The sequence below is a fragment of the Oncorhynchus gorbuscha genome, linkage group LG17, assembly GCF_021184085.1.
Source record: "Oncorhynchus gorbuscha isolate QuinsamMale2020 ecotype Even-year linkage group LG17, OgorEven_v1.0, whole genome shotgun sequence".
NCBI lineage: Eukaryota > Metazoa > Chordata > Actinopteri > Salmoniformes > Salmonidae > Oncorhynchus > Oncorhynchus gorbuscha.
Genome location: NC_060189.1, coordinates 14,846,059 through 14,871,251, shown reverse-complemented (window position 1 = coordinate 14,871,251; position 25,193 = coordinate 14,846,059). Strand labels below are relative to the sequence as shown.

Sequence of the window (25,193 nt, the reverse complement as noted above, 5' to 3'; positions counted from 1 at the left end):
TTCATCCCTCTATCTTTCTTCATCTGTCTTTGTCTGTCTCTGTTTCTCTCTCCCTCAGCAGCTCTCTCTTCCTGTCTCTGTCTGTGTGTCTGTCTCTGTTTCTCTCTCCCTCAGTAGCTCTCTCTTCCTGTCTCTGTCTTTGTGTCTGTCTCTGTTTCTCTCTCCCTCAGTAGCTCTCTCTTCCTGTCTCTGTCTTTGTGTCTGTCTCTGTTTCTCTCTCCCTCAGTAGCTCTCTCTTCCTGTCTCTGTCTTTGTGTCTGTCTCTGTTCCTCTCTCCCTCAGTAGTTCTCTCTTCCTGTCTCTGTCTTTGTGTCTGTCTCTGTTCCTCTCTCCCTCAGTAGCTCTCTCTTCCTCTCTCTGTCTTTGTGTCTGTCTCTGTTTCTCTCTCCCTCAGTAGTTCTCTCTTCCTGTCTCTGTCTTTGTGTCTGTCTCTGTTCCTCTCTCCCTCAGTAGCTCTCTCTTCCTCTCTCTGTCTTTGTGTCTGTCTCTGTTTCTCTCTCCCTCAGTAGTTCTCTCTTCCTCTCTCTGTCTTTGTGTCTGTCTATGAACAATGAAGTGAATTATGTTTCTGTTTGTGTCCCTACCAGGTATGGTGGTCTGTGTGAGGTGGTGGACCACGTCTTTCCCCTGTTGATCAGAGGCCACGTTTCTGACGTCTCCTGCCCTGACACCTTCAGCCAGTTCACCTACTGGAGAGAACAGCTGCCCCAGGTCCACATCCCTGACCAGGTCCACGTCCCTGACCAGGTCCACATCCCTGACCAGGTCCACAGCCCCGACCACCCACCGGTCCACAGCCCCAAGTCCACATCCCTGACAAGGTCCACGTCCCTGACCAGGTCCACCTCCCTGACCGGTCCACAGCCCCGACCACCCACCGGTCCACAGCCCCAAGTCCACAGCCCCGACCAGCCCCAAGTCCACAGTGCCGACCAGCCCCTGGACAACAGCTGAGGAGACCCCACACCACATCAGACCACCCCAGGAGTGAGCTGTGTGCAATCACGGAAGGGAAGGGAGAGACACGCTCAAAATCATAATGATGCAGGCATGCAAATGCAAGAAGCATGTATCTGCTCTAATGCCACACACACACACACAGCTATGCAGAGGCAGACCTTGCACTAGTGAACATGTACTTCCTACAACAACAGGCATGTTAGCACTGAGTGGTATTTATATGTAGTCATCATTTATATTTATGTTTTACTCTTCAGTGTTGTTTTCTCTGCATTATCTAGCCTAGTTATACAGGGCCTACTGTTCATCAGGTGAAATAGGTACATTATCTAGCCTAGTTATACAGGGCCTACTGTTCATCAGGTGAAATAGGTACATTATCTAGCCTAGTTATACACGGCCTACTGTTCATCAGGTGAAATAGGTACATTATCTAGCCTAGTTATACAGGGCCTACTGTTCATCAGGTGAAATAGGTACATTATCTAGCCTAGTTATACAGGGCCTACTGTTCATCAGGTGAAATAGGTACATTATCTAGCCTAGTTATACAGGGCCTACTGTTCATCAGGTGAAATAGGTACATTATCTAGCCTAGTTATACAGGGCCTACTGTTCATCAGGTGAAATAGGTACATTATCTAGCCTAGTTATACAGGGCCTACTGTTCATCAGGTGAAATAGGTACATTATCTAGCCTAGTTATACAGGGCCTACTGTTCATCAGGTGAAATAGGTACATTATCTAGCCTAGTTATACAGGGCCTACTGTTCATCAGGTGAAATAGGTACATTACCTAGCCTAGTTATACAGGGCCTACTGTTCATCAGGTGAAATAGGTACATTATCTAGCCTAGTCATACAGAGCCTACTGTTCATCAGGTGAAATAGGTACATTATCTAGCCTAGTTATACAGGGCCTACTGTTCATCAGGTGAAATAGGTACATTATCTAGCCTAGTTATACACGGCCTACTGTTCATCAGGTGAAATAGGTACATTATCTAGCCTAGTCATACAGAGCCTACTGTTCATCAGGTGAAATAGGTACATTATCTAGCTAGTCATACACGGCCTACTGTTCATCAGGTGAAATAGGTACATTACCTAGCCAAGTCATACAGAGCCTACTGTTCATCAGGTGAAATAGGTACATTATCTAGCCTAGTCATACAGAGCCTACTGTTCATCAGGTACATTATCTAGCTAGTCATACACGGCCTACTGTTCATCAGGTGAAATAGGTACATTACCTAGCCAAGTCATACAGAGCCTACTGTTCATCAGGTGAAATAGGTACATTATCTAGCCTAGTCATACAGAGCCTACTGTTCATCAGGTGAAATAGGTACATTATCTAGCTAGTCATACAGAGCCTACTGTTCATCAGGTGAAATACAGTGCCTTGTAAAAGTATTCACCCCCCTTGGCTTTTTTCCTATTTTGTTGCATTACAACCTGCAATTTAAATGGATTTTTATTTGGATTTCATCAAAATAGTCCAAATTGGTGAAGTGAAATGAAAAAAACGACATGTTTAAGAAAAGTGTGCTATGAAGCCCCTAAATAAGATCTGGTGCAACCAATTACCTTCAGAAGTCCCATAATTAGTTAAATAAAGTCCACCTGTGTGCAATCTAAGTGTCACATGATCTCAGTATATATACACCTGTTCTGAAAGGCCCCAGAGTCTGCAACACCACTAATCAAGGGACACCACCAACCAAGCGGCACCATGATGACCAAGGAGCTCTCCAAACAGGTCAGGGATGAAGTTGTGGAGAAGAAGTACAGATTAGGGTTGGGTTATAAAAAAATATCCAACATTTTGAACATCCCACAGAGCACCATTAAATTCATTATGAAAGAATGGAAAGGATATGGCACCACAACAAATCTGCCAAGAGAGGACTGCCCACCAAAACTCATGTACCAGGCAAAGAGGGCCGCCCACCAAAACTCACGGGCCAGGCAAGGAGGGCATTAATCAGAGAGGTAACAAAGAGACCAAACATAACCCTGAAGGAGCTGCAAAAGCTCCATAGTGGATATTGGAGTATATGTCCATAGAACCACTTTAAGCCATGCACTCCACAGAGCTGGGCTTCACGGATGAGTGGCCAGAAAAAAAGCCATTGCTTAAAAACAAAAATAAGCAAACATGTTTGCTGTTCACCAAAAGGCATGTGGGAGACTCCCCAAACATATGAAAGAAGATACTCTGGTCAGATGAGACTAAAATTGAGCTCTTTGGCCATCAAGGAAAACACTATGTCTGGGGCAAACCCAACACCTCTCATCACCCCGATAACACCATCCCCACAGTAAAGCATGGTAGTGGCAGCATCATGCTGTGTGGATGTTTTTCCATCGGCAGGGACTGGGTAACTGGTCAGAATTGAAGGAATGATGGATAGCACTAAATACAGGGAAATTCTTGAGGGAAACCTGTTTCAGTCTTCCAGAGATTTGAGACCGGTTCACCTTCCAGCAGGACAATGAGTGAATAGTTATGCACGCTCAAGTTTTCAGTTTTCTTGTCTTATTTCTTGTTTGTTTCACAATGAAAAATATTTATCATCTTCAAGTGGTAGGCATGTTGTGTAAATCAAATGATACAAACCCCCCAAAAATCTATTTTCATTCCAGGTTGTATGGCAACAAAATAGGATTAATTGCCAAGGGGGTGATTACTTTCACGAGCCACTGTAGGTACTACTTTTAGGCAAAATAAGCACTGATTCAGTTGCCTGACGACTCAAACTGAATTATTCTTCTGCCCTATGTTCTCTACATACTTCAGTCTGAGACTGCCATCGTTGAAATAACTTGTGGTGACGTCAAAATGAGGGGTGTTGTACAAAACAAAGTAATCAGCAATTGGATCATCTCTAACCAGAGTATCAAAGTATCAAATAACACATTTTTAAAACACCGCTTTACCCACGTGTGTTCTTGCTCTGGCCCAACCCATCGGTTTCTGGGACCAATCAGAATGGTTCAAATGTGATTGAGTTCTAGAAATTGTCAGGAAGGTACTCAGATCCCGACTCATTGCAGAGAAGAAACTAACGGCGTGGCGTAGCGTTTAGCCAGAGCAAGGAGTTTGGGTAACCAGACAACTGATAAAAGTACAGCCTACTGGGAAAAATCACTGTGAAGTACGGTCTACCTGAAAAAAATCACTGTGAAGTACAGACAACCTGGAGAAATCACTGAAGTACAGTCTACCTGGAAAAATTATTGTGAAGTAGAGCCTAACATTGAAACAGCTGAGTTTCACCCAGATAACGTTGTCTGATTAATGGCATTACTTTTGATTGAATCTCCTACATTTTCAGATCTAATGTTCACATACATTTTAAGCGCTAATGTTCACATACATTTTAGGAGCTAATGTAATAAATGCTCAGCAATACAATATTATCATTAACTTGCAATGAAAATATTATAGGGCATGAAGATAATTCAGTTCACCTGTGAGCTCCAAACTTGTCCTTATAATTGATATATATACCACGGCTAAGGGCTGTTCTTATGCACTACGCAACGCGGAGAGCTCCGATACAGCCCTTACCTTTGGTTTATTGGCCATATACCACAAACCCCGAGGTGCCTTATTGCTGTTATAAACTGGTTAGCAACGTAATTAGAGCAGTAAAAATAAAATGTTTTGTCATACACGTGGAATAAGGTCTGATATACCATGGCTGTCAGCCAATCAGCATTCAGGGCTCAAACCACCCAGTTTATAAGAAGTTTTAAATCATGTTTCCTTTTGGGTTCCATGTAGAACCCTTTCCACAGAGGGTTGTACCTGAAACCAAACATGGTTCTATCTGGAACCAAAAGGGGTTCTTCAAAGGGTTCTCCTATTGGGACAGCCGAAGAACCATTTTTGGTTCTAGATAGCACCTTTTTTCTAAGAGTGTAGTAGCATTCCATATTAGGGTTTTATTCTTCAGTTTCTTGTCTTGTTCTATGTAAGGTAAATATGTTACTGAACAACTGAACTAAACCTGGTAACTATTGTAGCTCTTCAGTTTATTAACAAGGCACAGAGGGGGGTTTCCTCTCTCATTGATGTCTCTCACCCATAGTCATCAATAGTCCTTTAATGCTAATTTAACACTTCAGAATAGACATCTAAAACTGTCATTACTCTGATAATAAGCAACGCAAGAAAACTCAGGTTGTTTCACTCTGTTTCTATGGACAATGACACATAACATATCATATTCTCACTGCGTGCACTGTGCAGGGAGATTGTCTTGGCTACCATTATGGTCACTGAATAGCCTACTAGTCCTGTCGCATCAGTCAGGTGTGTGACGGAGCTCTTTTTGGGGGGAGTATTATGTTGCAGACAATAGAAAACATATTCTTTCATTTGCTTTGGTTGTCCATCATCTTCAACTCGAACTGCGAGATGAGAGAAACCTACTAATTTATGAACTATTTCATGAATATCATTTTTAAGAAGCAGCTTGTGAACACGCTTGTATTTGGCCTTTGATTTTATGTAGTGTTTATGTGATTGTTCATATTCAGAGTATTGGTGGTTATTCTCACTTTTGTATATAGTGCAATGTTTTTTAGTGATCTAATTCAGAAACATTGATCTTGTCAGTCATTTGCTGGCTTCTGGACTACAGTAGTTTGATCTAAAATGGCTAACAACATTTTGCATTGACTTCAGTGTCCACTGAAGCAAATCCATTGAGGAGTTCTACAACAGTAAAAATGCAATATTCTACTAAATTCTAGAATCTATTACTAAGATACAATAACTTTATAGTGGTCCTTCTGTAGCTCAGTTGGTAGAGCATGGCGCTTGTAACGCCAGGGTAGTGGGTTCGATCCCCGGGACTACCCATACGTAGAATGTATGCACACATGACTGTAAGTCGCTTTGGATAAAAGCGTCTGCTAAATGGCATATATTATTATATTATTAGATTACAACACTGATGTTCCTTGTAATTTCAGCCATTAGAATTCCCAATATCCTTGAATATTCTAAACCTCCTCAAAGGGTTAAAAGCAAAAAGCACCATCAGTCAGTCCATCTTATCTCTGGTGTTATCAGAGCAGGTGGCAGCATGTTTCTAGGAGTGGCAGCCATGTAATGTATATCTAATGTGTATATGGTGCAATTTCCAATGTTATCCTGTATGTAGTATGGATGAGTTCAACAACTAAAATGCAAGACGTCCTGTACGACCTGAATGAATACTAACACTGTGGTATTTCTCTCTTTTTCGTTTGATCATATTGATGACCAATACAAACTTGATCACATCACTGTGAAGGAGAGAAGGTTCTCACTGTCCCTATGGACCATATTGATTTAAATAAGTTTGAATTTCTTGGCAAGATGTCTTTCATGGGCTGGTTGAAACATCCATTGCCATTCCTCTAGTCATGGGTTTCTCGGATGAATTTAAATAGAGGTATTTCAGAATATTGAGACAGAGACGAACGTGAGCTGTTGGACTCGCCATCAACCTAAGAGGTGTGTTGGTATTTGGAGGAGCCGTAAACAGATGGATGAAAGCATGGATAGATGGATGGATGAAAGCACGGATAGATGGATGGATGAAAGCACGGATAGATGGATGGATGAAAGCATGGATAGATGGATGGATGAAAGCATGGATAGATGGATGGATGAAAGCATGGATAGATGGATGGATGAAAGCATGGATAGATGGATGGATGAAAGCATGGATAGATGGGTGGATGAAAGCATGGATAGATGGATGGATGGATGGATGAAAGCATGGATAGATGGATGGATGAAAGCATGGATAGATGGATGGATGAAAGCATAGATGGATGGATGAAAGCATGGATAGATGGATGGATGGATGAAAGCATGGATAGATGGATGGATGGATGAAAGCATGGATGGATGAAAGCATGGATAGATGGAAGGATGGATGAAAGCATGGATAGATGGAAGGATGGATAGATGGATGGATGAAAGCATGGATAGATGGATGGTTGGATGGATGGATGAAAGCACGGATAGATGGATGGATGAAAGCACAGATGGATGGATGAAAGCATGGATAGATGGATGGATGAAAGCATAGATGGATGGATGAAAGCATGGATAGATGGATGGATGAAAGCACGGATAGATGGATGGATGAAAGCACAGATAGATGGATGGATGAAAGCATGGATAGATGGATGGATGAAAGCACGGATAGATGGATGGATGAAAGCATGGATGGATGGATGAAAGCATGGATAGATGGATGGATGGATGAAAGCACGGATAGATGGATGGATGAAAGCACGGATAGATGGATGAATGAAAGCATGGATAGATGGATGGATGAAAGCATGGATAGATTGAAGGATGAAAGCATGGATAGATGGATGGATGAAAGCATGGATAGATGGATGGATGAAAGCATGGATAGATGGATGGATGAAAGCACAGATAGATGGATAGATGGATGGATGAAAGCATGGATGTATGGATGGATGAAAGCACGGATAGATGGATGGATGAAAGCATGGATAGATGGATGGATGAAAGCATGGATAGATGGATGGATGAAAGCATGGATGGATGGATGAAAGCATGGATAGATGGATGAAAGCACGGATAGATGGATGAAAGCACGGATAGATGGATGGATGAAAGCACGGATAGATGGATGGATGAAAGCACGGATAGATGGATGGATGAAAGCACGGATAGATGGATGGATGAAAGCATGGATAGATGGATGGATGAAAGCATGGATAGATGGATGGATGAAAGCATGGATAGACGGATGGATGAAAGCACGGATAGACGGATGGATGAAAGCATGGATAGACGGATGGATGAAAGCATGGATAGACGGATGGATGAAAGCATGGATAGATGGATGGATGAAAGCATGGATAGATGGATGAAAGCATGGATAGATGGATGGATGGATGGATGAAAGCATGGATGGATGGATGAAAGCATGGATGGATGAAAGCACGGATAGATGGATGGATGAAAGCATGGATAGATGGATGGATGAAAGCATGGATAGATGGATGGATGAAAGCATGGATAGATGGATGGATGAAAGCATGGATGGATGGATGGATGAAAGCACGGATAGATGGATGGATGAAAGCACGGATAGATGGATGGATGAAAGCATGGATAGATTGATGGATGAAAGCATGGATAGATGGATGGATGAAAGCATGGATGGATGAAAGCACGGATAGATGGATGGATGAAAGCATGGATAGATGGATGGATGAAAGCATGGATAGATGGATGGATGAAAGCATGGATAGATGGATGGATGGATGGATGAAAGCATGGATAGATGGATGGATGAAAGCACGGATAGATGGATGGATGAAAGCATGGATAGATTGATGGATGAAAGCACGGATAGATGGATGGATGAAAGCATGGGTAGATGGATGGATGAAAGCACGGATAGATGGATGGATGAAAGCATGGATAGATGGATGGATGAAAGCATGGATAGATGGATGGATGAAAGCATGGATAGATGGATGGATGAAAGCACAGATAGATGGATAGATGGATGGATGAAAGCATGGATGTATGGATGGATAGATGGATGAAAGCACGGATAGATGGATGGATGAAAGCATGGATAGATGGATGGATGAAAGCATGGATAGATGGATGGATGAAAGCACGGATAGATGGATGAGTGAAAGGAGGCATGTGAGGTCACTGTTGTGTTGTGTTCACTTGTCTTGTCCTGTGTTTCTTTGGTTCCTCTTGTCTCCTTAATGTATTGTCACACAATTTGTTCCAAGTATGTTGAATTACTACTCTGTGTATTCTGGTTAAGCAGACTGACTGTTCTTTCTGTGAAAGATCCATATGAACAAAGTGATTTTGTTTTATGTCTTAGTTGTCTGTCCTCTTTGGTTTTGTTTCTAAGATGTACAGAATCCATTACTCTTGCACTGTGTCATGTTGTATAGCTAAACAATCTGGTTTCAAAAATAACTATATTGAAAATAATTATTTCAATAAATGCTAAGATGATTGTTGATGGATGTGCATGTGTCTCATCTCTCCTCCCTGAAGTGAACATGTCATGATGTGAAACCAGATTAGTATTTCCTTAGTTTCAGAGTTGGGTACCATGGTATCAGAACTAACCCCCATAATGCCCATGTATACCATGGTATCAGAACTAACCCCCATAATGCCCATGTATACCATGGTATCAGAACTAACCCCCATACTGCCCATGTATACCATGGTATCAGAACTAACCCCCATAATGCCCATGTTTACCATGGTAACAGAACTAACCCCCATACTGCCCATGTATACCATGGTATCAGAACCAGCGTAGCCTAGTGGTTAGAGCGTTGGACTAGTAACCGGAAGGTTGCGAGTTCAAACCCCCGAGCTGACAAGGTACAAATCTGTCGTTCTGCCCCTGAACAGGCAGTTAACCCACTGTTCCCAGGCCGTCATTGAAAATAAGAATATGTTCTTAACTGACTTGCCTGGTTAAATAAAGGTAAGATAAAAAATAAAATAAAAAATGTACCATGGTATCAGAACTAACACCCATTACTGCCCATGTATACCATGGAATCAGAACTAACACCTATTACTGCCCATGTTTACCAAGGTATCAGAACTAACACCTATTACTGCCCATGTTTACCAAGGTATCAGAACTAACACCTATTACTGCCCATGTATACCATGGTATCAGAACTAACACCTATTACTGCCCATGTTTACCATGGCATCAGAACTAACCCCAATACTGCCCATGTTATCAGAACTAACCCCCATACTGCCCATGTATACCATGGTATTCCTCCATGGCTTTGTGCAGGCTTGGTATCTACTGCCATCTAATGTAGGATATACTTATAACACATAAACTCAGCAAAAAAAGAAAACGTCCCTTTTTCAGGACCCTGATAATCCTAATAACTTCACAGATATTCATTGTAAAGGGTTTAAACATTGTTTCCCATGCAAGTTCAATGAACCATAAACAATTAATGAACATGCACCTGTGGAACGATCGATAAGACACTATCAGCTTAGAGAAGGTAGGCAATTAAGGTCACAGTTATGAAAACTTAGGACACTATAAAGAGGGCTTTCTACGGACTCTGAAAAAGACCAAAAGAAAGATGCCCAGTGTCCCTGCTCATCTGCGTGAACACCTGCCTTAGGCATCCTGCAAGGAGGCATGAGGACTGCAGATGTGGCCAGGGCAATAAATTACAATGTCCGTACTGTGAGACGGCTAAAACAGCGCTACAGGGAGACAGGACGGACAGCTGATTGTCCTCACAGTGGCAGGCCACGTGTAACAACACCTGCACAGGATCAGTACATCCGAACATCACACATGCGGGACAGGCACAGGTTGGCAACAACAACTGCCTGAGTTACACCAGGAACGCACAATCCCTCCATCAATGCTCAGACTATCTGCCATAGGCTGGGAGAGGCTGGACTGGGGGCTTGTAGGCCTGTTGTAAAGGCAGGTCCTCACCAGACATCACCGGCAACAATGTTGCCTATGGGCACAAACCCACCGCCGCTGGATCAGACAGGACTGGCAAAAAGTGCTCTTCACTGATGAGTCGCACTTTGTCTCACCAGGGGTGATGGTCGAATTTCGTGTTTATCGTCAAAGGAATGAGCGTTACACCGAGGCCTGTACTCGGATCTCAATCCCATTGAGCACGTCCGGGACCTGTTGGATCGGAGGATGAGGGCTAGGGCCATTCCCCCCAGAAATGTCCGGGAACTTGCAGGTGTCTTGGTGGAAGAGTGGGGTAACATCTCACAGCAAGAACTGGCAAATCTGGTGCATCATCTCACAGCAAGAACTGGCAAATCTGATGCAACATCTCACAGCAAGAACTGGCAAATCTGATGCAACATCTCACAGCAAGAACTGGCAAATCTGATGCCGTCCATGAGGAGTTGCACTGCAGTACTTAGTGCAGCTGGTGGCCACGCCAGATACTGACTGTTACTTTTGATTTTGATCCCCCCCCTTTGTTCAGGGACACATTATTCCATTTCTGTTAGTCACATGTCTGTGGAGCTTGTTCAGTTTATGTCTCAGTTGTTGAATCTTATGTTCATACAAATATTTATACATGTTAAGTTTGCTGAAAATAAACACAGTTGACAGTGAGAGGACGTTTCTTTTTTTCTGAGTTTATAAAGCTCATCTAAAGAAATTAGCTCACTGGCAGTTGACACTTACTTACATGTGACTTCTGCTATTAGAATACAACGCTCGCATTGAAAAGACGGGGATTTTGCATCAGTCTGGACGCAATCAGGCTACCGAAAGCGCATAGTGGGCGACGTCATTAGCACTACTCCCACAAATCATCTTGATTTGAACGCCTGTTATGGCCATTTTTACACGCGTTCATTACACCTGTTCAGTGTGCATTTAAAGGTGATTAGAACGTTTTGAATATTGTACTTTCAGACGCATGAAATTGTTCCACTGCACACGTTCTGAACGCCTGTATAGTAACGGGTACATTTCATGGGTCTGAAAGTACCACATTGTAGCCCCTCCCACGTTAATTTCCGTGAGTTTGACTTTGTTCGACTTCTTTTGACTTCTGGCCAGTGTTGCCAATTTAGCAACCTAGTCGCTATATTTAGCGAGTAATCAGACCCCTCTAGCAACACATGTTCAAAAAAAATCGACTAGCGACAAATCTAGTGACTTTTTCTGATGTTATTGGAGACTGACGTGAAAGCACGTATCGTTCTAAGTATTCCGTATTCTTCTCAACGAGCAGCGGGTGCTGCCGTGGGCCTCACCCCTGTCCCAAAGCACTCACAGGCGGCCCAGTCCAAACAGCCTCAGTCAATTACCTAGTCCACTGTGTGTGTGCCTCTCTGTGACATAAACTAAACATCTAGCTGGCTTGCTCATCATGTCTCAGTCTAAACTGTACACTCAAAAATACAAAAAGGAGTGGGAATCAAACCCTGAATTCAAAGTCTGGTTGAAGCTGTTTATTGAGATGATACACGGACATACTGCCTGTATTGTAAGGCTGATTTCTACACCAAACTTAGAGATGTAAATAAACACATGACAACTCAAAAACATACTCAAAAGGCAAAGCCTTATAACAGTTACACCCAAAACAAGCTCCATCTATAGTTTAAAAAATGTACTCTGCAAAAAAGGCAAAGCCACCATGGCATTAGCTATCGCTGAACACTGTTCTATGCTGGCATTTGATCACATTGGAGAAGCAGGTAGAGCTGCTTTCTCAGACTCCACTGCTGCTACCCACTTCATAATGCACAGAAATTATTAATGGTGTTCTAACACTATACTTTCTGAAAAAGTTGGTCTCAGATGTGGGTGACCAGCGTTTCAGTTTGATGAGACAACGGATGTAAGTGTTTCTACGTACCTGGGGGTTGTGATAAGGTACTTTAGTGACGCCAAGCAGACAATTGTATCAACATTTCTGAGGCTTGTTGAGTTGGAGGGAGGAGATGCTAAATCTATAGCCCGTGCTGTTGTGGCTTTCCTCGAGAAGTGTTTTCTTAAAAAAGAGAAACTCCTGGGGATAGGGACAGACAGTGCCTCAGTTATGACGGGGATTAACAATGGGGTCCATAAAGTGCTGAAGGAGGACTTTGGCCTCAAATATCTGGTTATTATTCGCTGTGTGTGCCACTCTTCAGTTTGCTGTAAGTCATGCTTCCAATGACGCCATCCCCGTAGTGTGGAGTACTTGGTACGAGAGACTTATAACTAGTTTTCAGTGTCTCCAAAGCACAGGGAGGCCTACAAGGCCATATATGAGACCATCAACTGTGGGGAGAAACCTTTACAGATAACCGAGGTGTGTGCCACACGTGCAGCATTTTGGACCCGTGGGAGGAACTTAGGCTGCATTTCACAGTCACCAAGTCCAGTGAACACTGCTACATGGCTGAGGTTTTATACTCCTGGTACAGTGATCCTCAAAACATGTTGTATCTGACTTTTTTAAAGTCAGTGCTGGGTGAGGTACAGTTGGCCATCAAGGCTTTTGAGGGAGAGCTCCTCTTAAGCTACTTGACAGCTTGGTTAGCCTGATCAAGTCTGTGAGCAGCAGGGTGCTGAATCTAATGGCAAATGTTGATGTACTCAAAGGGCCAATAGATGGATACCTCAGTCCCAAACCGTACCTTGGTTACCTTTTTGAGTCAAAGGCAGCTGAGCTCCACCTTGCGCCTGAGGATGAAAACAATGTCCGAAAGCGGTGTGTAGCCTTCACCATCTCCCTCACTAATGAGTTGAGGGTGAGACTGCCGGACAACATCGAAGCATTGCAATACATGTCAGTTTTCAACGTGGAGGAAACTACAGCACAATAAGAGCCCTGGAGAAATAGAAAAAATAGCCAATCTACTCGGCAGAGATAGACAAGATGGTCCAGCAATGGCGTGCCATCCATCTTAGTAAATGGAATGAGACAAAAAACACACTGCGCTTCTGGAGTGAGATTTGGAAGTTCAGGGATGCAGCTGATATCAATCAACCTGTTTCAAGAACTTGCCATGGCTGCTGTGTCTGTGTTGAAACTCGAGGAGGCAGGTGAAGTGGAGGGCCAAATGTACCCCTGCTCCAGGGATTCGGAGAAATATGTTTCCATAGCTGCCGTCTCCTCTTGTGACAGAGGATACACGTGACTCCTGGGAAGTGCTGCGTCAACCAGGAGATTTATCGCACAATCCCCCATCGAAGGGGTGGTAATTGAGTCGTCTTCTTCTTACAGAAGGCGAGAGCCAAATCGGCATATTCAGAGGGGATGCGCATGGTGGAGACCTGATCTGGACTTTCCACCGTAGTCGCACCGGCGGAAACCTCTAAACACCTACCCGAGCACTCTCGTGACCACCCCGTGAGAGCCTTCCATTGCCACGAAATAGTGGGGTCATGACAGGCAAACCAGTACCATGGGAAATGCAGGAGAATTGGCACCATGCCCAGTGGAGCAGTGGCCTCCCTAATTAGCCCCGATCCCAATGGTCGACTATGTAGGGCGTGAACTGGGAAGGGCATATCCACTGGAACAATAGGGATCCCTAAACTATGGGCAAATGATCTGTCAATAAAGTTCCCATCTGCACCTGAATCCACGAGTGCCTTATGCTGGGAATGCGGGGAAAACTCAGGAATACACAAACTACACAAACATGTGTGCAACAGAGTGCTCTGGGTGAGCCTGGTGCCGACTCACCTGGGGTGACACGAGTGCCCTCTGTCTGCTGCTTCGACTCCCAGACGAACCTCTCCAGCACCGATCGGCAGTGTGCCCTCTACGGCCACAGATGGTGCATGGCCGGGCCACTCCTCCGGTCGCCCTATGTGCAGCACCTCCCAGCTCCATGGGCGTAGGAGCTGTGGTGCTGGGGGATGGAATCTACAGACCCCGATCTGGACGACCGCAGGTAGCCAGTAGGTTATCCAACCGGATATACAGGTCCACCAGCTGGTCAAAGGTGAGAGTGGTGTCCCAGCAGGCCAACTCCCGACGGACGTCCTCGCTCAAACTACAATGGTAGTGATCGATCAAGGCCCTGTCATTCCATCCACGCTGGCGGCCAGGGTCCGAAAGACGAGAGAGAACTCCTGTGCTCTCCTCGTCCCCTGCCTAAGTTGGACGAGCCATTCACCCGCCGCTCTACCCTCAGGCGGGTGGTCGAAAACTGCCCGGTGAAATCTTTGAATTGGTCCAACACCTCTTCTCCTTCCTCCCATACAGCATTGGCACACTCCAGGGCTTTCTCTGAGAGACAGGAGACGAGGACGGACACGCTCTCCGGGTGGACGGCTGCTAGGTAGAGCTCCAGCTGGAGTAAGAACCCCTGACATCCCGCAGCCGTCCCATCATACTCCTTCGGAAGATCGAGCTGAATCCCACTGGGACCGGGTGAAGGAGGGGTGAAGTAGTGGTGTCCTTGGTGGTGATGGTGGAGGCACTGGGGGAACTCCTCTTTTCTCCCAGCAGTCCAGATCCTGCAGGACGCGATCCATGGCAATGCCAAGATGTTGTAATTTGGCCACATGCTGCTGGGACGAGCTCCTCGACCCCTAATCCGGGGTTGTCTGCTCCGGCTGACTCCATATGGTTGGGTGCGTGATTCTGTCAGAAGGTGAGTGTAGCTGGTGCATGAAGTCAATGCGCAGGAGAGCAAAATGAGTGAGCAACGTACTTTACTCAAAAAATAAAGGCACAAGGTAAACAAATACACTTGACCAATAACCAACGGTCAATATTACGCACGGGTGAACACAGCACCCGTCGAAAAACCAGCCATCATGAACCGAACTGAACATAGAAATAATCATGCACAACAAACATGGGGGAAACAGAGGGTTAAACACATGAACATGTCATTGGATAATGAAAACCAGGTGTGTATAAAATAAAGACAAAACCAATGGAAAATGAGAGATGGATCAACGATGGCTAGAAGACCGGTGACGTCGACCACCGAACGCCGCCCAAACAAGGACAGGGACCGACCTTGGCGGAAGTCGTGACATTTATTTCGGATTCAAGGTACACTTAACCAGCATGGCTACCACAGCATTCTGCAGCGATTCCCCATCCCATTTGCTTTGGGCTTAGTGGGACTATCATTTGTTTTTCAACGGGACATTGACCCAATATGCCTCCAGGCTTTGTAAGGGCTATTTGACCAAGAAGGAGATTGATGGAGTGCTGTATCAGATGACCTGGCCTCGACATTCACCCAAACTCAAACCAATTGAGATGTTTTGGATGAATGGACCGCGGAGTGAAGGAAAAGCAGCCAACAAGTGCTCAGCATATGTGGGAACTCCTTCAAGACTGTTGGAAAAGCATTCCAGTTGAAGCTGGTTGAGAGAATCTCAAATATAAAATATATGTTGATTTGTTTAACACTATTTTGGTTACTACATGATTCCATAAAGAATATCCCTTGAATGAGTAGGTGTGTCCAAACTGTATGACTGGTACTGTATTTCCCTAATACAGTGGTCTGAAACTCATAGTTAATGTGTAATTCCTATTGGAATTTTCTGCATTTTTATTCACCTGCAACCTGCATTCAGAATGACTGCCAGGGTTGAGAAGATAGTAGACTACCGTCAACATCTAAACTGGAACAACCATTTCAGTAACAGGTGCAATAAGTCCCAGTAACAGATTGGAATAGTTGAGAAACATTTATATTTAAGTAGCTTAACATGAATCAATCAATCAATCAATCAATCAATGTGCATGCACAAACATAGATATTGACACAAACAATTCTAAAAATAAACCTGCAATAGAGCATGGTGGGAAATATAATAATGATGGGCATGGTTTTGGTTCAACTCTGGTTTTTATCACCAACATTGAGGTTATTTTACAACACAGTGTTAATTTAACTTTTATGGTGTTAATTTAACTATTGAATCAACACTAGAAATCTTACACTGAAAAATCAACACTAGTTTACACTGGTCAATTTGCTGTGTGTGCTATAAAAGGGACACATCTGGAGGCTTCCATACAATTCAGGAACCTGTTAGTATTCTGAAGAACCATTGATGCCATGTCAAGGACCCCACCCATAACTCAGGTTCTTTATTGGGAAAGAGTTCTCCAAGTAAAATTAGTTAGCTAGTTAGCTATCAGTTCATTTGAGTTCCACAGTGGCTAGTGCAAGCATACCATTACTCCTTGACGTCCAAGGACCTTTCATTTTACTTTCAGAGGTAGACTGGCTCTGTCAGCCAAAACAGCCAAATACTATGTCTAAATGTGAATTGATTACATGCGGTTATAGAAACCTAAAGCCTTTTACTTTCATATCACATCAAAAATAATTTCACAAATGCAAAATATACACTTATGGTACACATTTTTAACTGAGTTGCAGCCGACAGTATTTTTCAGTGACAACACGTTTCTGGCGGCCATCTTCTGTTACACACAGGTGTTCGGAGCATGCTCTATAACTGATTAGCACAGGTGTTCGGAGCATGCTCTATAGCTGATTAGCACAGGTGTTCGGAGCATGCTCTATAACTGATTAGTACAGGTGTTCGGAGCATGCTCTATAGCTGATTAGCACAGGTGTTCGGAGCATGCTCTATAGCTGATTAGCACAGGTGTTCGGAGCATGCTCTATAACTGATTAGCACAGGTGTTCGGAGCATGCTCTATAACTGATTAGCACAGGTGTTCGGAGCATGCTCTATAGCTGATTAGCACAGGTGTTCGGAGCATGCTCTATAGCTTATTAGCACAGGTGTTCGGAGCATGCTCTATAGCTGATTAGCACAGGTGTTCGGAGCATGCTCTATAACTGATTAGCACAGGTGTTCGGAGCATGCTCTATAGCTGATTAGCACAGGTGTTCGGAGCATGCCCTATAGCTGATTAGCACAGGTGTTCAGAGCATGCCCTATAGCTGATTAGCACAGGTGTTCGGAGCATGCTCTATAGCTGATTAGCACAGGTGGTTCCTCTGTCTTCCGTCTTCTGTAAACACTCGTAACATGGAGATATGGCTGTGTGGGAAGACTAACCCTAACCTGATATGAAAGATAAGGTCCTTATACTTCCAAAACTGAACCGCAAGCGATGCAAGTTAATGTTTATACAGAGCGTGGGGTCTCTTAACTTACGGGCAGGTGGGACGGTAGCATCCCACCTGGCCAACATCCGGTGAAATTGCAGAGCGTGAATTTCAAAAATCAAAAGTAGTAATATTAAACATTCACAGAAATACAAGTGTTATACACCATTCTTTAGCTTAGAATCTTGGTAATCGAACCACGTGGTCCCATTTACAATAGGCTTTATGGCGAAAGCATAGCATTTGATTGTCTGAGGACAGCGCCTCACATACTTCCTGCATTAACATAAATTCATAACCGGCACAGGTTTTACAAAACTCAAAAATAGCAAAAAAATAAATCACTTACCTTTGAAGATCTTCAGCTTTTTGCAATCCAATGGGTCCCAGTTACACAGTGAATGGTCCTTTTGTTCGATAAAGTCCTTCTTTATATCCTAAAAATGTCAGTTTATTTGCCGCGTTTGATTCAGAAATCCACCTGTTCTAACTCGCCCAACATGCCTACAAACAAATCTAAAAAGTTACCTCTAAACATCGTCCAAACAATTCAAACAACATTTCTAATCCAACCTCAGGTACCCTAATATGTAAATAATCAATTAAATTTAAGACAGAATAAACGGTGTCCAACACAGGAGAAAAAGAACCAGGAGCGTGTACTCATTCACGCGCACCAAAATAATAGAGTCCTTCTGAGTGACACAGAATACGACTACTTCTTCATTTTTCAGAAAACAAGCATGAAACAATTTCTAAAGACTGTTGACATCTAGTGGAAGCCATAGGATCTGCAATCTAATTAGACTTTCCCCATAGAAAAGCATAGAAAAGTCCAATGACCTCAACAACAAAACAAATCCTGGATCGAGGTTTCACCTGCCGAATCAGTTCTGTTATACCCACAGACATTATTTTTATTTTATTTAGGAACTTCAGAGTGTTTTCTATTCAATGGTACCAGTTATATGCAAATCCTAGATTCTGGCCCTGAGTAACAGGCAGTTAACTTTGGGCACGTTTGTCATCTAAACTTCAAAATACTGCCCCCTACCCCAGAGAGGTTTAACAAACTTCCCTGTACAGAAGACACCTTCTTCCAATGACTCTTGTGTGTAATGTAATGGAACTGAGACTCGTGATCAAGGGCTACACCAAACAGTACCTAACCTGTATAATAGATACCAAAATGTTTTGGTTAAATCACATTATCCACTTTTACATTCTGTAGCTACCTTACAGGGCACTCCAAGAACTCTGGATCATGATCCCCACCAACACTGACCTTCTTCACATCGATTTTCAATATACTCCATCCGTCTACAAACATTTGCAACATTGCCAAATCCTTTGCAGTTTTTGCATTGTAGTGGTTTGTGGATGAAAAACGGCTAGCTGGAGCTCGTTTGAGCGGTCGGCTGTGAATGCCCTCACCCGCTAGCACTTAATGCTGATTGTTAAGATTCTGACTCGCTACAGGCTGTAATTATATAATTATATCCAGAGTTTTATTGGCTCTTGGTCACCAACACACATTAGCGTGCACACACACAAACTAGGTGTGATCTTCATGATACAATTAGGAATGGACTTCTAAAGGAAATATACCCACATGTTAACACTGGTAATGCAGCTGTACAATTGGACTGTGTTTTTGTTGATTTCAGGTGGGGTTGCTGCAGCACTCTCAGCGCCCCTACTTCCCGTGACTATGCACTTCCACCATGATCCCTAAAATTCAACAACAACATTCGTTGTTTGTCTCCAGTGGATGCCCAGTTAACAATTATAGGGAGAGAGAATGTTTTTGTAATGTTCGACCTGATGTTTCAGTGTCCAGTTTTCTGTTAGTTAGGGGAACATTCTATCTACATTATGTTAGCAAAACATCCTGAGAACATATTTTAACATATTTACCCAGAACGTGGTTACCATGTTCTTACCATATCCAATATTAATGTTCTAGACACGTTTCATTGGACGTTGCAGGAACATTCATGTGTCCTGTTTTCTGAGGATTAGGAGAATATTCCACGAATGTCACACCAAACATACACAACACGGTTGCCATGTTCTCAAAATAAAGATATAAATGTTCTAGACATGTTCCATGGGACGGTGCAAAAACATTCCTGTGTCCAAGGACATTTAAAACATAAGACGTTCCCCTGGAGGTTTTTGTCTAGTTCCCAGCTTGTTTTCAAGATGTTGCCTGATGGTCCCAAAGTAACGTTCTCCCAAAGAAAAACGATTTGATTTCTAATTTAAGGAGGAACATTGAAACAGAGTAATATGCCCAACTAACATGAGACAACTACACAGAACACCGTAAAATTGCTAAAATAAGTCAATCAAATCAATGATGAAAGAATAGTCAGATTCCTTTAAGTGACACAGACATGGTGGCATAGCAGGAAGATTGGAATGCTGTGAACCAAGAGGTTGTGAGTTCAAATCCCAAATGAAGATATAATAAAGACTGTGTAAATTAACATTCACAATATAATTATGTGTGTTGAATATGTACATTGAAAAAATTGTATGTTAAAAGCACTGTTTTTTGTGTGTGGAGGTGTCCCTAACCTTGTCAACACACAAAGAGCTCTGAATGGATCATCAGGACCTTGATGGGCTCGGCAACAGTAACAAGGGCTGTAAAGAAACACGTTTTTTCACGTTTCCTTGGGACCAGGTGCCCCGTTCGAAGTCTGCTCAAAACAAAAGTGATGTATGTTAAGGATGTGGAGTAATGAGTAGGATTATGTGTTGCACATGCGAAAGTGATCGCTTTTATGGTTTCTGAACAATGCACCATGCTGCCTTGTTGACATGACTGAGCGGTGCAGATTACTGTTCATTTGAGAAGGGCCCTGAAGGAGACCATACAGAGTTACTGCCCTGAGGGAGACAGAGTTACTGCCCTGAGGGAGAACCAGACAGAGTTACTGCCCTGAAGGAGCCCATACAGAGTTACTGCCCTGAAGGAGACCAGACAGAGTTACTACCCTGAGGGAGGAGAGACAGAGTTACTGCCCTGAGGGAGGACAAAGAGTTACTGCCTTGAGGGAGACCATACAGAGTTACAGCCCTGAAGGAGACCAGACAGAGTTACAGCCCTGAGAGAGATAGACATTTAATGCCCTGAGGGAGACAGAGTTACTGCCCTGAAGGAGACCAGACAGAGTTACTGCCCTGAAGGAGACAGACAGAGTTACTACCCTGAAGGAGACCATACAGAGTTACTGCCCTGAAGGAGACCATACAGAGTTACTGCCCTGAAGGAGACCATACAGAGTTACTACCCTGAAGGAGACCAGACAGAGTTACTGCCCTGAAGGAGGCCATACAGAGTTACTGCCCTGAAGGAGACCAGACAGAGTTACTGCCCTGAAGGAGACCATACAGAGTTACTGCCCTGAAGGAGACCAGAGAGAGTTACTGCCCTGAAGGAGACCATACAGAGTTACTGCCCTGAAGGAGACCAGACAGAGTTACTGCCCTGAGGGAGACCATAAAGAGTTACTGCCCTGAAGAAGACCAGACAGAGTTACTGCCCTAAAGGAGACCATACAGATTTACTGCCCTGAAGGAGACCAGACAGAGTTACTGCCCTGAGGGAGACCATACAGAGTTACTGCCCTGAGGGAGACTTTACAGAGTTACTGCCCTGAGGAAGACGATACAGAGTTACTGCCCGAGGGAGGAGAGACAGAGTTACTGCCCTGAAGGAGACCATACAGAGTTACTGCCCTGAGGGAGACAGAGTTACTGCCCTGAGGGAGAACCAGACAGAGTTACTGCCCTGAAGGAGCCCATACAGAGTTACTGCCCTGAAGGAGACCAGACAGAGTTACTACCCTGAGGGAGGAGAGACAGAGTTACTGCCCTGAGGGAGGACAAAGAGTTACTGCCTTGAGGGAGACCATACAGAGTTACAGCCCTGAAGGAGACCAGACAGAGTTACAGCCCTGAGAGAGATAGACATTTAATGCCCTGAGGGAGACAGAGTTACTGCCCTGAAGGAGACCAGACAGAGTTACTGCCCTGAAGGAGACAGACAGAGTTACTACCCTGAAGGAGACCATACAGAGTTACTGCCCTGAAGGAGACCATACAGAGTTACTGCCCTGAAGGAGACCATACAGAGTTACTACCCTGAAGGAGACCAGACAGAGTTACTGCCCTGAAGGAGGCCATACAGAGTTACTGCCCTGAAGGAGACCAGACAGAGTTACTGCCCTGAAGGAGACCATACAGAGTTACTGCCCTGAAGGAGACCAGAGAGAGTTACTGCCCTGAAGGAGACCATACAGAGTTACTGCCCTGAAGGAGACCAGACAGAGTTACTGCCCTGAGGGAGACCATAAAGAGTTACTGCCCTGAAGAAGACCAGACAGAGTTACTGCCCTAAAGGAGACCATACAGATTTACTGCCCTGAAGGAGACCAGACAGAGTTACTGCCCTGAGGGAGACCATACAGAGTTACTGCCCTGAGGGAGACTTTACAGAGTTACTGCCCTGAGGAAGACGATACAGAGTTACTGCCCGAGGGAGGAGAGACAGAGTTACTGCCCTGAAGGAGACCATACAGAGTTACTACCCTGAAGGAGACCATACAGAGTTACTGCCCTGAAGGAGGCCATACAGAGTTACTGCCCTGAAGGAGACCAGACAGAGTTACTGCCCTGAAGGAGACCATACAGAGTTACTGCCCTGAAGGAGATCAGACAGAGTTACTGCCCTGAGGGAGACCATACAGAGTTACTGCCCTGAGGGAGACCATACATAGTTACTGCCCTGAGGGAGACCATACAGAGTTACTGCCCTGAGGGAGACCATACAGAGTTACTGCCCTGAGGGAGACCATACAGAGTTACTGCCCTGAAGGAGATCAGACAGAGTTACTGCCCGAGGGAGGAGAGACAGAGTTACTGCCCTGAAGGAGACCATACAGAGTTACTACCCTGAGGGAGACCAGACAGAGTTACTGCCCTGAAGGAGACCATACAGAGTTACTACCCTGACGGAGACCATACAGAGTTACTAACCCTGAGGGAGACCATACAGAGTTACTTCCCTGAGGGAGACCATAAAGAGTTACTACCCTGTGGGAGACCATACAGAGTTACTGCCCTGTGGGAGACCATACAGAGTTACTGCCCTGAGGGAGACCATACAGAGTTACTGCCCTGAGGGAGACCTTACAGAGTTACTGCCCTGAGGGAGACCATACAGAGTTTCTGCCCGAGGGAGAAGAGACAGAGTTACTGCCCTGAAGGAGATCAGACAGAGTTACTGCCCTGAGGGAGACCATACAGAGTTACTGCCCTGAGGGAGACCATACATAGTTACTGCCCTGAGGGAGACCATACAGAGTTACTACCCTGAGGGAGACCAGACAGAGTTACTGCCCTGAAGGAGACCATACAGAGTTACTGCCCTGAAGGAGACCATACAGAGTTACTGCCCTGAAGGAGACCATACAGAGTTACTGCCCTGAAGGAGACCATACAGAGTTACTGCCCTGAAGGAGACCATACAGAGTTACTGTCCTGAAGGAGACCATACAGAGTTACTGCCCTGAAGGAGACCATACAGAGTTACTGCCCTGAAGGAGACCATACAGAGTTACTACCCTGACGGAGACCATACAGAGTTACTGCCCTGAGGGAGACCATAAAGAGTTACTACCCTGTGGGAGACCATACAGAGTTACTGCCCTGTGGGAGACCATACAGAGTTACTGCCCTGAAGGAGACCATACAGAGTTACTGTCCTGAAGGAGACCATACAGAGTTACTGTCCTGAAGGAGACCATACAGAGTTACTGCCCTGAAGGAGACCATACAGAGTTACTGCCCTGAAGGAGACCATACAGAGTTACTGCCCTGAAGGAGACCATACAGAGTTACTACCCTGACGGAGACCATACAGAGTTACTGCCCTGAGGGAGACCATAAAGAGTTACTACCCTGTGGGAGACCATACAGAGTTACTGCCCTGTGGGAGACCATACAGAGTTACTGCCCTGAGGGAGACCATACAGAGTTACTGCCCTGAGGGAGACCTTACAGAGTTACTGCCCTGAGGGAGACCATACAGAGTTTCTGCCCGAGGGAGAAGAGACAGAGTTACTGCCCTGAAGGAGATCAGACAGAGTTACTGCCCTGAGGGAGACCATACAGAGTTACTGCCCTGAGGGAGACCATACATAGTTACTGCCCTGAGGGAGACCATACAGAGTTACTGCCCTGAAGGAGACCAGACAGAGTTACTGCCCTGAAGGAGGCCATACAGAGTTACTGCCCTGAAGGAGACCAGACAGAGTTACTGCCCTGAAGGAGACCATACAGAGTTACTGCCCTGAAGGAGACCAGAGAGAGTTACTGCCCTGAAGGAGACCATACAGAGTTACTGCCGTGAAGGAGACCAGACAGAGTTACTGCCCTGAGGGAGACCATACAGAGTTACTGCCCTGTGGGAGACCATACAGAGTTACTGCCCTGAGGGAGACCCTACAGAGTTACTGCCCTGAGGGAGACCATACAGAGTTACTGCCCGAGTGAGAAGAGACCGAGTTACTGCCCTGAAGGAGATCAGACAGAGTTACTGCCCTGAGGGAGACCATACAGAGTTACTGCCCTGAGGGAGACCATACATAGTTACTGCCCTGAGGGAGACCATACAGAGTTACTGCCCTGAGGGAGACCATACAGAGTTACTGTCCTGAGGGAGGAGAGACAGAGTTACTGCCCTGTGGGAGACCAGACAGAGTTACTGCCCTGAAGGAGACCAGACAGAGTTACAGCCCTGAAGGAGACCAGACAGAGTTACAGCCCTGAAGGAGACCATACAGAGTTACTGCCGTGAAGGAGACCAGACAGAGTTACAGCCCTGAAGGAGACCATACAGAGTTACTGCCCTGAAGGAGACCATAGAGTTACTGCCCTGAAGGAGACCATACAGAGTTACTGCCCTGAAGGAGACCATACAGAGTTACTGCCCTGAAGGAGACCAGACAGAGTTACTGCCCTGAAGGAGAGCATACAGAGTTACTGCCCTGAAGGAGACCATACTGAGTTGCTGCCCTGAAGGAGACCATACAGAGTTACTACCCTGAAGGAGACCAGACAGAGTTACAGCCCTGAAGGAGACCATACAGAGTTACTGCCCTGAGGGAGACCATACAGAGTTACTGTCCTGAGGGAGGAGAGACAGAGTTACTGCCCTGTGGGAGACCAGACAGAGTTACTGCCCTGAAGGAGACCAGACAGAGTTACAGCCCTGAAGGAGACCAGACAGAGTTATAGCCCTGAAGGAGACCATACAGAGTTACTACCGTGAAGGAGACCAGACAGAGTTACAGCCCTGAAGGAGACCATACAGAGTTACTGCCCTGAAGGAGACCATAGAGAGTTACTGCCCTGAAGGAGACCATACAGAGTTACTGCCCTGAAGGAGACCATACAGAGTTACTGCCCTGAAGGAGACCAGACAGAGTTACAGCCCTGAGGGAGATCATACAGAGTTACTGCCCGAGGGAGGAGAGACAGAGTTACTGCCCTGAAGGAGACCATACAGAGTTACTACCC

General features: G+C 44.9%; 1 protein-coding gene across 10 annotated transcripts in view; it reads left to right on the top strand.

Annotated features, from left to right (window-relative positions):
• LOC124001784 (phosphatidate phosphatase LPIN1-like) overlaps positions 1-2,597 on the top strand; it is a 63,239-nt gene extending 60,642 nt beyond the window's left edge. For 7 of the 10 annotated variants that reach the window (XM_046308848.1, XM_046308849.1, XM_046308854.1 and 4 more), the window contains exon 21: positions 588-2,597. In XM_046308848.1, coding sequence (XP_046164804.1) covers positions 588-954 — 367 coding nt within the window. In that variant the 3' untranslated portion in view covers positions 955-2,597. The remainder of the gene's footprint in view (positions 1-587) is intronic. The other 3 variants (XR_006832855.1, XR_006832854.1, XR_006832853.1) reach the window with 3 other exon arrangements.
• Positions 2,598-25,193: the final 22,596 nt, after the last annotated feature.